Source organism: Schistocerca nitens, chromosome 6 (genome assembly GCF_023898315.1).
Source record: "Schistocerca nitens isolate TAMUIC-IGC-003100 chromosome 6, iqSchNite1.1, whole genome shotgun sequence".
Lineage (NCBI taxonomy): Eukaryota > Metazoa > Arthropoda > Insecta > Orthoptera > Acrididae > Schistocerca > Schistocerca nitens.
This window is the reverse complement of record NC_064619.1, coordinates 409,178,972-409,197,622: the sequence shown is the minus strand read 5'-3', so window position 1 is coordinate 409,197,622 and position 18,651 is coordinate 409,178,972. Positions and strand designations below refer to the sequence as shown.

Here is an 18,651-nt window from a genome sequence, read left to right as displayed (position 1 = left end):
TCTGGGAATTATCTCCATTCTCACTCCGTCTCCTTCGCGTTCCCATCTTGCTCGGAAAGCTGAGCGGATGGCTTGAGCCTGCCGCTACCGGACGTCGCCATTGACCCGTGATGTAATGATGTGGCGAGTGACGTCATACATACGGGGAGAGAGAGAGAGGACAAAATACTTTGTATATTATTTTCTAGGGTGCTTTGTGTTGAGAGACTAATGCGTATACTGCAACCCAAAGTCTCTGTTAGGTTGGAAACTGGGAATTCGTTTGTGAATCGGATTATACAATGAATGTGAAGACAAAATCATAATAGTTGTGACTAACTGATTTGTAGCGTTATTCAAAATGTAGATCAGGCAACAGTTTGGTTATGAGTTGGTGGACCCAAGAAACGAGACGTAATTCTTGTTATAGTTCCTATTTTACACCTGTTGCATATCCGCCAAATTGACGGTGTCATAGGTCATAGCAGAGAAATCGTATTCGCAGGCTCAGTATTTCTCCACGAGCACCACGGAACTTCAAGTTAAAATTGTCGCGCCTTGCTAAGAGACATACTTAGGAAGACGTCGGTTCAAATCTCATCTGCCAATCCAGTTTCGTTTTCCGTGATCTATCTAAATATCGTAAGTCGAAAACTGAGATGGTTCCTTTGAAAGGGCCAATCTGAATTTGGGCTTCGTCCAGTTCGACCTCGTCGTCAGTGGGATGTGAAACTAGACTGCAGGCGTATGGCCAATCCGCGTGTTCTTTACTCGGCTGCGTTGCGCGCGAGAGAGAGGACGAATAAACTTGGCATCGCTTGGCTGAAGTTGCCGATAGTACCTCGCTTAATGACACAACCACGTGCTCGGTGCCTTTGACGCAGTCGACTGTGCCCACTTGCAAGTTGCACATAGATTGCGAAGTCGCAGAGAGCGCAGGGCCGATAAGTTTCGTTGAGTCACCGTTGTGACATGGCTAGCCGTCATGTGTATTTACCTACCTGGTAGGGCCAGGCGCCCGCTGGGGAGCTGTCGGTTAAGTGCTCGCTCGTATGAAGGCGAAAGAGGGATCCTGTTCAGTAATCTGAAGCAATCTTCTTTATGATGCTACAGTTCTTCTGTATTCTACGAAAGGCAACGCTTCCTCCTTCACAGGTTTTAGTTAATCCATTTACGTACCGTACATGAATTTTGGTTGGACTGTTTACTTTCATTGTAGTGGTTTCATTTCTGTCATTTGACTCTAGACTTTCCATGAGCCAAGTGACAACACATAGCAAAATGTGTTACCAGTACCTTCTGGAAGAGGACATAGTTCGAATATTAATTTCGGGAGAACGCTTCATTACGGAAGCAGCCTTGTCACATCATATATTCGTACTGTTTATTTAAAACTAGGCCAAATGTGTCGTATTATATATATATACCGGAGAAATGTCTGAAAATGCCTTCCTGACACTGTGTTATTCACGAAAGCACTATAAAAATTGCTATTGAAAACAGTTGCCTCCCCTTGTTATACCTCCATGATTTTAACCTCTTCGTTGTAGGGAGCAGCAGCAACCTCGACCGGCCGTCGGTTATACGCCTTCAGTGGCCAGGAATTCAATCCCCTGCTCGTCGGTGACAGCGTTGCCCACGAGTATCCCCGCCTGTTTATTAACGTACGAGGTGTTATAAAAATAAAAAAAAACAGGAATTTTTCGTTTTCTGGATTAATCTTTATTTATTCATCATCAAAAACTTTCTCCCTTTCAAAAGTAATCCTCTTCAGAAATAACACTCCTGTGCCAACACTTTTTCCTTTCTTGGAAGCACTTGTGGAATTCACTTTTCATTATGGTGTTCAGCTCCTTCAGCGATTCTTTTTTTATCTCATCAGTGGTGGCAAAACGACTTCTTGTCATGGTTCTCTCCAGCCTCGGGAATGGAAGTCGCAGGAGACCATGTCACTAATAAATACTGAGGCGTGAGCGGAAGCATTATTGTGATAAAATTTCCACGAGTTTTTTTTGCCACAATTTTGGTCAAAACATCGGACTGCTTCACGCAGATAACTTCCAGCTAGTATTCATTTTTTACCATACGATCATAAGGCAGGAACTCATTCCGCACTATTCGATTGTAATCGAAGAAAACAGTGAGAAAAACCTTCAGATGTGATCGAACTTGTCGAATATTTTTGGAGGTCTCAGATGTGATCGAACTTGTCGAATTTTTTTGTCGATTTTGGATCCTCAGGCAATTTCCATTGGGACGGCTGGGCCTTGGTTTCGAAGTCATGCTATGTTTAGTCACCTTCTTCTAAGTTCTGGATCGTTGTCGACTTCATTCAGTAATTCATGAGCTATGTCTACGCGACGCCGTTTTTGGTCTAAATTCAACAATTGCTGTTACATGTTTCATGCCTAAAACGTCCGAAAAAATTGCTCGACATGAGCGAGAGGATATGACGACATCATAAGCAACCTCTGTGCTGATTTGGCGATTTTCAAAAACCATTTTTCTGTACTTCTCCCACATTGTCGTCAGTAATATTGATGTGCTGAGGCGTCGTCGTCGTCTTCAACGTCTTCTCGACCGTCTTTGAAAGGTTTATACTACTCGTAAACTCTTATCTTAATCGTAGTAGATCTTGCGAAAGGCGCAGTCAACATTACGAATGCGGTGCTGCACCTTATTCCATTTTTGAAGCAAAATTTTATGGAAATCCTTTGATCTGTCTTTTCCGAAAGTAAAAATTCGCCGAGCACTCGAAAACACGTACATCTACATTTACATGGATATTCTGCAAAACGCATTGAAGTGCCTGGCAGAGGGTTCATCGAACGACCTTCGCAATAATTCTGTATTATTCCTGTCTCGTACAGCGAGCGGAAAAACGAACACCTATATCTTTCCGTGCGAGTTCTGATTTTTCCGTGCGAGCTCTGATTTACGTTATTTTATTACGATGATCGTTTGTCCCTTTGTAGGTCGGCATCAACAAAATATTTTCGCATTCGGAGGAGAAAGTTGGTGATTGAAATTCGTGAGGAATTCCTCCGCAACGAAAAGCGCCTTTGTTTTAATGACGTCACCTCAAATCATGTATAATTTCAGTGACACTTTCTCCCCTATTTCGCGGTAATACAAAACGTGCTGCCCTTCTTTGAAGTTCCTCGATGTAATCCGTCAATCCTATCTGGTAAGTATCTCAAACCGCGCAACAGTATTCTAAAAGAGGACGGACAAGGGTAGTGTAGGCAGTCTCGTTTGTAGATCTGGTTCATTTTGTAAGTGTCTTGCTGGCCGGAGTGGTCGTGCGGCTCTAGGCGCTACAGTCTGACACCGCGAGACCGCTGCGGTCGCAGGTTCTAATCCTGTCTCGGGCATGGATGTGTGTGATGTCCTTAGGTTAGTTAGGTTTAAGTAGTTCTAAGTTCTAGGGGACTGATGACCTCAGAAGTTAAGTCCCATAGTGCTCAGAGCCATTTGAACCATTTTTTTGTAAGTGTCTTGCCAATAAAACCCAACCTTTGGTTAGTCTTGCCCACAATATTTTCTGCGTGTTCCTTCGAATTTAAGCTGTTTGTAATTGTAGTTCCTAGCTATATACTTGAATTTACAGCGTTTAGATTTGACTGAATTATCGTGTAACCCAAGTTCAGCACTAGTGTGAATGACCTCACACTTTTCGTTATTTAAGGTCAATTGCTAATTTTCGCACCATTCAGATATATTTTCTAAATTGTTTTGCAATTTGTTGGTATCTTTTGATGACTTACGTCCCTTTCCACAGTCAACAATATACTAAATATTAAAAGCAGCTGAAAAAGCAAACGTACGTCAGGAGCAAGCGTACCAACGAGATAAAAGAATTTTGAAAATCGGATGTATGAAGCCAGCGAAATTAAAAAATTTCCTTTACTTTCCGACGACGCCTCCTATTCTAAAATGTTAAAACAAGGAAATTCCCCCTGCTGGACCATGACTGCATTCTCGGCTGCCCGTTTGTCATACACACCATTCAATCCCACCACTAGAACGACAGTAACATTACGGCATTAGGGGGACCACTTGCCGGACGCGGTGGCCAAGCGGTTGTAGGGGCTCAGTCGGGAACCGCGCGACGGCTAAGGTCGCAGGTTCGAATCCTGCCTCGGGCATGGATGCGTGTGATGTCCTTAGCTTAGTTAGGTTTAAGTAGTTCTAAGTTCTAGGGCGCTGATGACCATTTGAACCATTTTTGAGTGGACCACTTTTCATCCCGAGTCTTCTTCCTTCCTCGAGCTGACGGTCTTCGGTGGCAGAGTTTTAATACGACGACCGCCTGTGCCCCGCCAGGCCGTGACGGCGCCGCTTCCGCCGCCGCCGGCGACGTCTGTGTCGACGACGTTCTACGTGCCGTCGCCGCTGGTGGAGGAGCCGACGTCGCTGCCGCCCACGCTGGGCGGCTGCAGCCGGCGGTCGTCGGGGCGCGGCACCAGCACGGGCACCGACAGCGACAGCACCGGCACCGCCTCCTCCGGCGCCGCCGACCACGGCTACCACAGCATCGAGCGGCCCCCGGCCTCGCAGCCGCCCCACGGCCGCCGCTGGTCGCTCGCCGCCGACGCCTACGACGCCGCCGCGCGCGCCGCCTCAGACACCGACAGCGGCTTCGCAGGTCAGTCTCTACTAACGGTGGTCAAACATCGAAACGTGGATACTCAGCAAAAGTCGATGCCAGATCGTCGACACGAAATAAAGAACCCAAAATTAGCGTAAAAAGAAACAAACAAATGCACTATCTGATCTACAGTATCTGGACACCTCTATTAGAGGCCATTAATGTGGGGTGTGTTCATCCTTCGCCGTTATGACGGCTTCAGAAATGTTGGAGGATTTTTAATTGTCTGGATTTGTATGTGGGAACGGCAGCCCAATTTTCTTTAATAGCTGAAACCAGGGAAGTTAATGATGTTGTTGGATACTATTGGGCTCAGGCCGCAACACTAGGCGATCCAGTCATTTCATGAATATTATTGTTCACAAACCAGCCTCACATCTCCTGCCCTATGACAAGCTGCATAGTGATACTTACAAGTCATCGTCCCCGAACTGTTAAGGCCGGTTCCCACTACAGCGCGCCGTGCGGTAACGGCAGCGGCAAGCGTTTTCCGTTTTGACGCGGCGACTCGCGGAATTAGCGTTCCCACGTGGAAGCGGCAGACGCTAGCGGTAGCCAATTACGGACAGCCACTGAGGTACGGGGCGGGACCCACTGAAATGCCCGGTGCGTTTCATTAACTATATCTTACACCTGCATGAAGGAAAGACGAAGTTGGGTGAAGACACACCAATTTTTCATTTTCTGTGCAGTGTACTCTTTCACATATTTCATTATTCATGTTTTCTCATTTCACCATAAAGAGATTTCATATCTACCGTTCCTGATTGTTCACTATCTCCTAACACATTGAAACAATATACGATAAAAGACCGAGCGAGGTGGCGCAGTGGTTAGCACACTGGACTCGCATTCGGGAGGACGACGGTTCAATCCCGTCTCCGGCCATCCTGATTTAGGTTTTCCGTGATTTCCCTAAATCGCTTCAGGCAAATGCCGGGATGGTTCCTTTGAAAGGGCACGGCCGATTTCCTTCCCCATCCTTCCCTCACCCGAGCTTGCGCTCCGTCTCTAATGACCTCGTTGTCGACGGGACGTTAAACACTAATCTCCTCCTACGATAAAAGAGATTATTCAGATAGTTAAGCGAGACAAAAATTTAAAATGCGGTACGGTAGCAGGTACACGAAAACAGTAAGAACACAAAGGCTAGGGGGAAGGGATGAAAGTGGAAGCCACCTGATAGAATTTCCCACAGAGCACAATGTTATCATCGCCAGCACCTTGCTTAAGAATCACTGATGGTGAGATATCGGTCTTCTTGTGGTATTGTACACTGTGGACGTCCCGTACTGTAGCGCCTGAACACGTTTCCTGTCTACTGGAATCGTTGCCATAATCTTGAGATCACACTTCGTGGCACACAGAGGGCCCGTGCTACGACCTGCTGTGTTTGACCAGCCTCCAGTCGCCCTAGTATTCTACCGCTTATAACGTCATCAATGTGTGTTCTTTGAGCCATTTTCAACACACAGTCACCAGTAGCACGTCTGAAACCGTCTGCACACTTACTCGCTGCATCGTACTCTGACATGCACCAACATACCTGCGTATGTGGACTGCTGCAAGCGCCACCGTGCGATGACCGCAGCTCTAATGCACCGCATGGTCATACCCCGAGGTGATTTAAACAAGCAAATCGCCCACCAGACCGTTGTTTCACCATGTATCAGCATTATCCTTAATTTATGAGCATGAGTTTAATTTATATCGGAGCTGATCCGCACATGCTCTGTTTGAGACAGATGTGGAGCTCTGCTGGCTACAGGAGTACCTCAACAGTGATAGAGACGTGCGCCACGTAAGGACGAGCACTATCCTGTTGAGAAAAACAGCCCAACCGTCGTGCCGTCAGGCTTCTCTCAATTACCACCAGCCGTGACCAGAAGTCATATGTGATGGATCCCCATACTGTGACGTCAGGAGTAACAACCACTTTGCCTAAACAAAAATGGAAGAATGAGACTTATCAGGTGGTGCCGCCATACTCCCCAAAGATGGCCATCAGAGATCGTGCAGAAACATGATTCATTGCAGAACACAAAGCAACACCGCTCATCAACAATCAATTCTTCCTGGACACAGCATGTCTCCAAACACAATGTTTTGTGTTGTAGTGTTAAAGGCAGCCTTTGCATGATATGGTGATTACGTAGTTCGGCTGCTGCTAGTCTTTGGCCAATGCTGCGGAATGATACAGAAAGCTGCAGAGAGTCCGTTACTTGTTCTCGGATGATACGTGGAAATGCGAATGGGTTACGATGTGCTTGGTGCACAATACGACGATCGTCCCTTGTGGTGGTCAGACATGGTCATTCGGAACCATGACGACGACGACGATGATAATGATTTTGTTTAGAGGGGCGCTCAACGGCATGGTTATCAGCGTCCGTACAAATTCTCTTATCACGGTCCAGTCTCGCCATTTTCCTGAATGATGATGAAATGATGATGACAACACAAACACCCAGTCCCCGGGCGGAGAAAATCCGAAACCCGGCCGGGAATCAAACACGGGGCCCCGTGATCCACAGGCAGCAACACTAAACTTTAGACCAGTAGCTGCGGACCTTGACGACAAGTATGACTGGCCTCACATTCCCGTGCAGCCCAACGTCGGGCCAGTGTCACATGCGAATGCCCCACACATTTGTATATTGCACGATTCAACCGGCCGACCAAATGGAGACCCACAATGGGGCTCATAACGCTGTCTCACACAAGTAAGCTGTACCCCCTTATCTCTTCATTGATTATTCAACATCTGACGCTGTTCGCGCTTCTTGTACGCCGTACCAGGCCTGTTAACAACAACTAAACACGTGCACCGTTGATGTACCTTGTTCGTAGTTCTGCCTGTCACAGAGAATTGTAACACGTAATCTTTTACATATTCGCCGATAGTGTGTACAGGTACAAAGTTACGTGAAAATCGGGCGTGGTTTGGGGTACATGACTTCATCTGACCACGCCTTCTTGGTATGTCTTTGTTTCCGCAGCAGTGTATTTGAAAGCACCCTGTATGTGTTTTTGGTTGGGACTTTTGACAATAGGTCCACACCCTTTATAAGTTGGTACAAATCTCCTCGTCGCCACCATTTGCATCGATGGTCTGAGTTGCCTGGAAGTTGCTGACGCCCCCACAGTGTAACGTGGACGTGACGCGGCTGGTGACGCAGAGGCTCCCTCGTTTTGCAGAGCACCCGCCCCCGCCGCGCGCGTTCGCCATCGGCGGCGTGGTGTCGCGCCAGGCCGCGGAGACGCCGCTGCCGCCGCCGGACTCTGGCCCGGCGTCGCTGCCGCCCGACGACGACCTCCAGCGGCGGCGCCGCGCACTAGTCGCCGAGCTGCAGCAGCAGATCCGCAGGGGCGCGCCGCACCGCGACGGCAGGCACCTCGTGAGTACCACCGCTCTCCTCACAACAGAGCTCTGAACTTGCAAGGCTTTGCGGCTTGGGCTACAATTCATAGGCCCGATCCACTAGACTATCGCTCGTTCCTCTTACATGGGCGTAATCAGGGTAACAACTTAGGAAGGAAACTTTAGATAAAAAAAAATAAAAAACAAAACAAAAAAAACCGGTCAAGTGCGCTCTGAGACTTCCGCACAGACTAGTTATGTGTACATAAAGTTCATATCTAGGTTCTAATGAGTGAGTTTGAGAGTGTCAAAAAATGTGAACGAAATGGCCGTATCTTTTTATTGTATTGACTTGGAATCTTAAATTTTTACACCACCAAGGGACCGTAGAGCCTAGTATTTGACATAAATTTAAACTTGAGACCCTATCCGTCTCTAAGTAAGAGGTCTGAACGTATGGACAGACAATCGGACAACAAAAGGATCTTATATAAGGATTCCGTGTTTACCGTTTCATGTACGACCTTAAAATAACGTTCCATGGACTGACATACTTCTCACTTGAAATTGATTGTTAGACAGCAACAGTAAACTTTATTATTTACTGTAATTGGGTCAGTCAGTATTTCGTTATTGCACTAGTTACAACCCAACTACCCAAACGAACAGTCACGGTTACGCATAGTCTTAAGAGTACAAACATTAAAATCTGTCTGTGTCTGTAGCATATGGCGTGGAACTGACATTAGCTAGCCGTTGTACCAGTGCGTACTGACTATGGAGATATCATGAAGTGAGTCCCACAGGGTTCAGTTATATGTTCCACAGCTGTTCTTTATTGTGTGAATGTACCGGGTGATCAAAAAGTCAGTATAAATTTGAAAACTTAATAACCCACGGAATAATGTAGCTAGAGAGGTAAAAATTGACACACATGCTTGGAATGACATGGGGTTTTAATAGAACCAAAAGAAAAAACAAAGTTCACAAAACGTCCGACAGATGGCGCTGGACAGCAAAACGTCAGTGACTGCACATGACAATCGTATATAAAAGGAGCTGTAATGAAAGAGAGAATCAGATGCGCCAGCATTCGCAGCATGTTGACGTTACCTGAAAAGGCGCTTTTAGTGAAGCTGTATTATCAGAATGGGGAATGTGCTAGTTCAGCGTTACGATCCTATCGCCATAGGAAGGGGATTCGAACGGGTAAAGGTCCGTTGACAAATGCAGCTATGGCGAGAATGATTTCGAAGTTCGAAGCCACGGGTTGTTTAGACGATAGACCCCGTAGTGGCCGACCGACCACAAGGCACAATGCTGTTGAGACAGTTCAGTAAGAAATGGAGACTGTAGCGGGTTCGTCTATGCACGCGGAAGTCAGCGCTCGTGCAGTCGCACGTCGCACCGGCATTCCATACACTACTGTTTGGTTGGCACTGAGGCGTACCGTCCGATGCTATCCATACAAAATCCATCGGCATCATGAACCGTTACCTGGCGATTTAGTGAAGCGGAGGGCATTTGCAGTGTCGGCGTTTCAAAAGATGGCGGAAGATGACGATTGGTTGAGTAACATGTTGTGGACCGACGAAGCTCATTTCACGCTCCGAGGGTCTGTCAACGCCCACAACTGCAGAATTTGGGCTATCGAAAATCCTAGACCTGTCGTGGAAACTCCATTGCACGACGAGAAAGTCACGGTATGGGTTTGATTTACCACTTCTACCGTTATCGGGCCTTCGAGGAAATGCGTGATTCTGGTTTTGTAACTGCTACCGTGACGGGTGAGAGGTACGCCGATATGTTACAGAATCACATCATCCCCAGCCTGGCTGATAAACACCTGCTGGAACGTACGATGTTTATGCAGGATGGCGCTCCACCCCATATTGCTAGACGCGTGAAAGATCTCTTGCGCGCATCGTTTGGTGATGATCGTGTGCTCAGCCGCCACTTTCGTCATGATTGGCCTCCCAGGTCCCCAGACCTCAGTCCGTGCGATTATTGGCTTTGGGGTTACCTGAAGTCGCAAATGTATCGTGATCGACCGACATCTCTAGGGATGCTGAAAGACAACATCCGAGGCCAATGCCTCACTATAACTCCGGACATGCCTTACAGTGCTGTTCACAACATTATTCCTCGACTGTAGCTATTGTTCAGGAATGATGGTGGACATATTGAGCATTTCCTGTAAAGAGCATCATCTTTGCTTTGTCTTACTTTGTTATGCTAATTATTCCTATTCTGATCAGCTGACGCGCCATCTGTCGTACATTTTTTGAACTTTTGTATTTTTTTGGTTCTAATGGTTCAAAAGGCTCTGAGCACTATGGGATTCAACTTCTGAGGTCTTAGTCCCCTAGAACTTAGAACTAGTTAAACCTAACTAACCTAAGGACATCACACACATCCATGCCCGAGGCAGGGTCATTCCAAGCATGTGTGTCAATTTTTACCTCTCTATCTACATTATTCCGTGATTTATTTAATTTTCAAATTTATACTGACTTTTTGATCACTCTGTACTTCAGCGTAACATTCATCAAGTAAAATTGGTACTTTCGCAAACGATACTAGTGGTTTAGAGAGAAAGCCGCGGAAGAAATTGTTAATGATGTTTTTGAAAGACTAACTAACTGCTTAACTGAAAATGAACTCTCCCTTAACTTTGCGAAAACACACTACAATCAGTTCTGTACAACAAATAGTCATACCGACGACTTATACAGCACGTGAACAGATGTCAGTAAACAGAGTAGAGTATTCCAAATTTATACATATTGATGAGGACTTGAACTGGAAGAACAATTAAGTAAGGCTACCTACTTTCTTCCCGGCCTGGAAGCAAACGAATTAGCCTTAACATTGTATATACAATGGTCACAAACAGTCCGAAAACGTAGTGTGCTGCAAGGAAGGTCGTGCTGAGAAATAATTGTGGAAACAAAAATTTGGTACGTTGCACAGTTTCCGATTTAATTAGCACTGAAGTTAACCAGTCAGACTGTTGTGTGTGCAAATTCAAGTGGCCCGTCAGAGGTGGTGTCGCCAAACGTGTTCTTAGTTTTGTTTCCTGAAACCGAACAGGGGAGCGATACAAAAATTGGACATGTGACGGCAATAAGAATCGAACCCGGGGCCAGAAGCTGACCAGTTTCGGGAGCTATCATCTACGCTATGAGAACAGTTTTGGCACTAATGGTATCTAGCGGGCAGCTTGAATTTGCGTGCGAAACGGCCAGATTGGCTGTTCTAGGCAAGATTCTAGTGCCGTTGTCTTCTTCTAACTGTTACGAAGTGTCAAGTGTGTAACTGTATCGCGTGGATGATTGTGATGACTGATTTATGGCGTTGTGTTGTTTGGATGAAGGAGAGGGAGAGGTTGAAACCCGGGGCTGGCACATAGCTATCCTTCTCGAATAGCATATCCCTATCCGTCGGACAGATCACAATTATCAGTATTGCATGGCCTAACTTCATGAGATAATGCGCAGAGGTTTGGAATTTAATGTAAGACACTGGCGCCAAGAATTATGATCAGGAACTTCATGCTAGCACCCCTTCTCCTCTTGCCGGCTAAATGCCGACAGTAAAAATTTTTCCACCACCATGGCTCGAACCAGCTTACCATAGAGTCGACCGCCACTGTACAAGCGTGCATTAGTGATAACAGATACTGAAGCGGGTAATCTCTTGGCATATTCTGCATATTTCCACTTAAAAATTGATTTCTTTTCTGGAATATCTCACCACTTAGAAAGGACGTATTGATCCAGAAAAGTGAGCATTAAGAAAAAAAATCTGTGGTGTTGCACCGTAGTCATCTTCTAGATTGCTCATCAAGGAGTTGCACATTTTAACTGCGTCTTGCAAAACATTGTTTCGCTGATGAAATTCGTCATAAATAATGTATTACGATATGAGAAGAATACCGTCGTCCACATATACGACACTAGAAGGAAAAAAATATCTTTATTACTCATTTTTAAAGCTATTAGTGGCTCTGAAAGGAGCTCCCAATGCACCAATAAAAGTTTTCTATCGTTTTCTCAATACCGGTAATATAAACTATGTGATGGGTACTAAAGCAAGTCTGAAATTAATCTAAAATAAAATCTTCTGAACTCGTCCCGTTCCGTAGACGACTTTTTACTGTAAAACTGGAGGCTTATTTTGAAAAATCTTCTGATTTTAAGTGTATTTGCATGACTAGGACTGAAAAATATGTTATTTTATGTTGAATTTAAGCCATTGTACTATTTTGGAACTTGCAAGTGGCCAGCATGTAGTCATCCACTGAATCTACTCACGTATACATATTCTGTAAATTAAAAAAGTCGTTCAGTTGATTTGTTGATCCTGTAACTAACCGACACATCAATCAGTCGTTTGCTGCTGCATCACAATTTTTTCATGGTGTTCAATTAAGAAACCGTTTTTGTTAGGATCAAAAAATGTTCAAATGTGTGTGAAATCTTATGGGACTTAACTGCTAAGGTCATCAGTCCCTAAGCTTACACACTACTTAGGCTAAATTATCCTAAGGACAAACACACACACCCATGCCGGAGGGAGGACTCGAAACTCCGCCGGGATCAGCCGCACAGTCCATGACAGCAGCGCCCTAGTCAGCTCGGCTAATCCCGCGCGGCTGTTAGGATCGAAACTAAAATAAGCACTTCGTCATTTTAACCAAACAGTCATTCAGTTAATTGCATATGCTACGATGTCCACATGGTGTTGCGCCCTTGTCCACGCGATAGCAGCTGTACGTCTGTCGTCTGATGAGATCTAACGTTACATTTTGTCAGCTTGTGAACTTTCGGGCTTGGGTACTCCGCATTGCGACGGTTTATTCTGAAACTCCCACTGCAGGACAAAAACACATAAAAAGCATTTTACGTAGTAGGAATGTGCCCATACAGTCCTGATGTTTGTTCGACGGAAGATATTCCTCCTTGTGCAACAACAAGGGACGAAACAGCAGTTCATATCATCTAGTTTAGTGATACGACTGGAGACAGTGCACCAACGACGGAAACCAGCCAGTGACTTAGTACGGGAGTGCTGGAATTCAGTACCACAGACGTGCAAGCACGCTCATATCTGACATGCACTTGCCGAGAATTGTTGTCGCTTGACCAGTAAGAACGTTCTCGAATAGAAATAGAGCAAGAAGGAAAACAGAAAGGAAGAAAGAAAATGTTAAAAAAAATTATATTCTAGAACAGGAAAAACGTCGTTCTGCGAAAAGGAAATTGCCCATAGATTCTTAGAAAACAGTTTAAAAAATTACGCAGGGTGCTTGTTTTTGTACCTTTTAAACAATGACCCAGTGCACGTTTAAAAGTTTTCATAGTGAGGTAATGGGGAAACATACAAAACACAACAAACTGTGAAAGATAAACAGCTGTAACGCAAAATATAGAAAGCCACAAAAATCACGGGGTATATTAAATAAAATACACTCCTGGAAATTGAAATAAGAACACCGTGAATTCATTGTCCCAGGAAGGGGAAACTTTATTGACACATTCCTGGGGTCAGATACATCACATGATCACACTGACAGAACCACAGGCACATAGACACAGGCAACAGAGCATGCACAATGTCGGCACTAGTACAGTGTATATCCACCTTTCGCAGCAATGCAGGCTGCTATTATCCCATGGAGACGATCGTAGAGATGCTGGATGTAGTCCTGTGGAACGGCTTGCCATGCCATTTCCACCTGGCGCCTCAGTTGGACCAGCGTTCGTGCTGGACGTGCAGACCGCTTGAGACGACGCTTCATCCAGTCCCAAACATGCTCAATGGGGGACAGATCCGAAGATCTTGCTGGCCAGGGTAGTTGACTTACACCTTCTAGAGCACGTTGGGTGGCACGGGATACTTGCGGACGTGCATTGTCCTGTTGGAACAGCAAGTTCCCTTGCTGGTCTAGGAATGGTAGAACGATGGGTTCGATGACGGTTTGGATGTACCGTGCACTATTCAGTGTCCCCTCGACGATCACCAGTGGTGTACGGCCAGTGTAGGAGATCGCTCCCCACACCATGATGCCGGGTGTTGGCCCTGTGTGCCTCGGTCGTATGCAGTCCTGATTGTGGCGCTCACGTGCACGGCGCCAAACACGCATACGACCATCATTGGCACCAAGGCAGAAGCGACTCTCATCGCTGAAGACGACACGTCTCCATTCGTCCCTCCATTCACGCCTGTCGCGACACCACTGGAGGCGGGCCGCACGATGTTGGGGCGTGAGCGGAAGACGGCCTAACGGTGTGCGGGACCGTAGCCCAGCTTCATGGAGACGGTTGCGAATGGTCCTCGCCGATACCCCAGGAGCAACAGTGTCCCTAATTTGCTGGGAAGTGGCGGTGCGGTCCCCTACGGCACTGCGTAGGATCCTACGGTCTTGGCGTGCATCCTAGCGTCGCTGCGGTCCGGTCCCAGGTCGACGGGCACGTGCACCTTCCGCCGACCACTGGCGACAACATCGATGTACTGTGGAGACCTCACGCCCCACGTGTTGAGCAATTCGGCGGTACGTCCACCCGGCCTCCCGCATGCCCACTATACGCCCTCGCTCAAAGTCCGTCAACTGCACATACGGTTCACGTCCACGCTGTCGCGGCATGCTACCAGTGTTAAAGACTGCGATGGAGCTCCGTATGCCACGGCAAACTGGCTGACACTGACGGCGGCGGTGCACAAATGCTGCGCAGCTAGCGCCATTCGACGGCCAACACCGCGGTTCCTGGTGTGTCCGCTGTGCCGTGCGTGTGATCATTGCTTGTACAGCCCTCTCGCAGTGTCCGGAGCAAGTATGGTGGGTCTGACACACCGGTGTCAATGTGTTCTTTTTTCCATTTCCAGGAGTGTAATAATAAAAAGACACTGATGATGCTTTAACTTTAGCAAAGCATGTCTGGGTAGAAAAGAAGAAAAAGACATTGTTTTCACTCAAGGCGGCACATATGCGAAAACAAATTTACAACATAAATACCTATGTTTGTGCATTTAAGTCGGTATTATGGCAGCTATGTTTTGATACACCAGAAAGCAAGCTCATAGTGTATATACAATGCCGGAAAAAAATAAGTACATCCCTTTGAGAGTTTCCAATTCGTTCAAGATTTATTGTTGCAACTGTCCTTATGGAGTACATTTACGGATCAATAGCACAAGCGGTTCCGAGGTAGCAGTTATCGACCTACGCTGAATCAACCGCAGTAGCGCGTGGTGTAGCCTCTACGGGCGGCATTGCAGGCGCTGATTTTGGCATCCAGTGTATCGTACAGGTGGCGAATGCTGTCCTGGGATACGTTAAGCCTCGCCTACTCGACCTCATCACGTAGTTCTGTAAGAGTTGTTGGCTGAGCAGTCGCTTCTCGTCCCATCATAACCCACATTGCCCGAACTGAGACAAATCTGGAGGTAGTGCTGACCAGAGAAGCTATTGCGCCTCTTGCAGAACACGTTGAATTTCACGGGCAATGTGTGGTCGAGCGTTATCCTGTTGGAACAACACATCACCTTCCAGTTGCAAGAACGACATTCTGCGCGTACCGAGCGCTGGTTACTGGCCCCTCCAGAAACACCTAAGGTGTTCGAGAGTTGTATCTTATTGCATCCCGGACCATAAGGCCTGGGGTGCGGCCAGTGTGTCTTGGACGAATACACTCCATGTGGTAGCACTCACCAGGTCTACGTCGTAGTCCTAAACGACCATCCTGGTCGGCGTCTGTTTTGCGTGGATGTCCAGAACCTCGTCTACGGGTGTGAGACTGTCCACGTGATCACTACCAGCATCGTTGCATGACGGACGCAGCACGTCCAACATGTGTGGAAATTATGCGAAAGGATCATGCCCCCACTGGGAAGGCCACAATATGACCCGTCTGAAACTCTCTCAGTTGGCTGCAGAAAGCAGGAGCGCGTTTCCGTGGCGAGCTGGTCTGCTTGCTTCACACGTTTGCACTACACTCAGACTCGTGATTGTCAGCATTCACTGTTCAAGGGTAGACACAGATGGCGCTCTGCTAGCTATGCCACTACGCTGTCAGTGGACGACGTTGAAACCATTATCAGTACATCTACTTTCCTCCAGATGGCATATGCTGCCATCGGACTACGAGGCGTGTTTTTTAAGTAAGTACCGTTTTGAAATTTAAAAAAAATACGTCCTAAGATATCTCAATAATTTTATTTTTACATGAAAGCCTGTACCTTAATCTACGTACTGACGCCATTACAGTCTGATTCTACCTTGTTTACGTTGTGTACTGAGTGTTTAAAAAAATTGTTCAAATGGCTCTGAGCACTGTGGGACTTAACATCTATGGTCATCAGTCCCCTAGAACTTAGAACTACTTAAACCTAACTAACCTAAGGACATCACACAACATCCAGTCATCACGAGGCAGAGAAAATCCCTGACCCCGCCGGGAATCGAACCCGGGCGCGGGAAGCGAGAACGCTACCGCACGACCACGAGCTGCGGACTGAGTGTTTAAGATGTCTCCGATAATCGTGAGTCCCACCGACTGTGAAGTACGGGCTGTTATATGATTTCTTAGTACTAAAGGCCTAAAAGCGATCGATATTCATCGTGAGATCTGTGCAGTTTACGGAGATAACATTATGAATGATGGAATGGTAAGAAAGTAGGTGAGAGCATTTAAAGATGGCCGCACAAATGTGCATGATGAACAACGGAGTTGGCGTCCTTCGGTCGTTAATGAAAGTGTGGTGCAGGAAGTGGACAATAAGGTGAGAGAAAATAGACGCGTTACGATTTCCTCCTTGCGGGATGACTTTCCTAACGTTTCTCCTAGTGTTTTGTATGGCTTTGTGACCGAGCACTTGAATTACCGAAAATTGTGCGCCCGTTGGGTACCGAAAATGTTGACGGATGTGCACAAAACCAAACGTTTAGACAGTGCATTGACTTTCTTGAGTGGTACCACAACGACGGTGATGATTTCTTAAGCGAAATTGTTACGGGCGATGAAACATGGGTGGCCTAAGTCACACCAGAATCAAAGCAACAGTCCTTGGAAGTTGAGTAAGGGCATCGTTTTGCTTCAAGACAATGCCCGTCCGCATGTGGCGAATCAGATCAAAGATCTCATCACATCTTTTCGACGGAAAACTCTAGATCATCCTTCGTACAGCCCCGATCTTGCGCCCAGTGGCTACCATCTGTTCCTGCAGTTTGAAGAAACACCTGGGCGGTCAGCGTCTTCAAGACGATGGCGAAGTCAAAACAGTGGTGATGCAGTGTTAACAAGTCAGGCGGCAGACTTCTATGAGGAGGATATTCAAAAACTGGTACAACGTTATGACACGTGCCTCAGTATTGACTGAAATTATGTAGAAAAGTAGATTAAGGTACAGGCTTTCATGTAAAAATAAAATTATTGAGATATCTTAGCACGTCTTTTTTAATTTCAAAACGGTACGTAAAAAACGCGCCTCGTAAAATCGACGTCGTCTTCCCAAGTGTGCATATTTTTTTCCGGCAGTGTAAATACGTCATTTATGTCATTTCTCTACTGTAACAGCAAGCTTTCCCCGCTTAGATAAATGTAATCCTTCTTTTAAGTAAAACTGTTCCAAGCTTTGTACTGTGCCTTTTTTCTTCAAGAAGGATGCTCCCCGACAAAGACGTCCGTACTGACAGTTTTCCTTTTCCCCTCTTGATCGTTCTCTCTCCCCCATCTTAGCTCCAACAGATACCGGCGCTTGTCAGTTTGACAAGACGGGCTGCCCTGCCTGGTCCACTTAGCTCATCTAGGCGAACGCGGTAATGCAGGGGTGAAGCTTTGACAGGCGTAATTACAGTCGCTCCGGAGGACGGAGAGAGCCACAGGCCGGCCCATTACGTCTACCCCGGGACCTCTCCTCGGTAACGCCGTTACGTAACCGGGCGGGCGCCCCAGCCAGCGCGACCCGACCCTTTGTAGGAACACCCACGCCGACAGCCGCCTGTGGCTCGCATCTCCCCCATCCCCACCCTTCCGCCTCTAGTACTGTCTTACTCGCCCCCGCAGCTAAACAAAGGGGGAGAAGCCTGGTACCGCTGTTGTACCTCGTTCTGAACGGGAAATAGTGAATAATTTGTTCATTCTGGTAACGGGAGCTGCGGAGAGGAGGCTTCTTTTCGATCTAAATGTAAATTGCAGTCATTCACTAACACCCCTCACGCGGATATGCAAACGCCTGCGTAAAGAGCTGTAATGCATAACAGCCTCAAAGGGGACGAGGTAAAGCGACATTAATTTCTTCTCGAATAAAGAGCGTGCTCTCTCGAAAATAGCATTTTTGAATGTGAGAAAAATACATTCATCACGGTCGTTGTCTGGGAAAGAATGATTTCACCTTCTCAATAAAATGTATGTATTTCGTATCAGATTCCTTGTGGTGTGGAACATTAAACTCTTACCTTCCTTTGTGTTACACATATTTGCAGAAGGACCCGTTTTTGATAGTAGTGGAAATTCTGCTACTTCCGCCATCAGCATGCTTTCAACGAGATGCTGATGAGCCAAAACATTATAACTACTCCTCATCGCGAGATCGAATGTCGCCCGCTCACGTGAAGTGGTAAGGAAAGAATGTAAGCGGAATAGGGACGATACGGACC

General features: G+C 46.6%; 1 protein-coding gene across 1 annotated transcript in view; it reads left to right on the top strand.

Annotated features, from left to right (window-relative positions):
* Nucleotides 1-18,651, top strand: part of LOC126263379 (uncharacterized) — a 90,521-nt gene that overhangs the window by 44,229 nt on the left and 27,641 nt on the right. The window contains exons 4-5 of the mRNA XM_049960471.1: nt 4,306-4,627; nt 7,829-8,028. Of these exons, the coding sequence (XP_049816428.1) occupies nt 4,306-4,627; nt 7,829-8,028 (522 nt within the window). The remainder of the gene's footprint in view (nt 1-4,305; nt 4,628-7,828; nt 8,029-18,651) is intronic.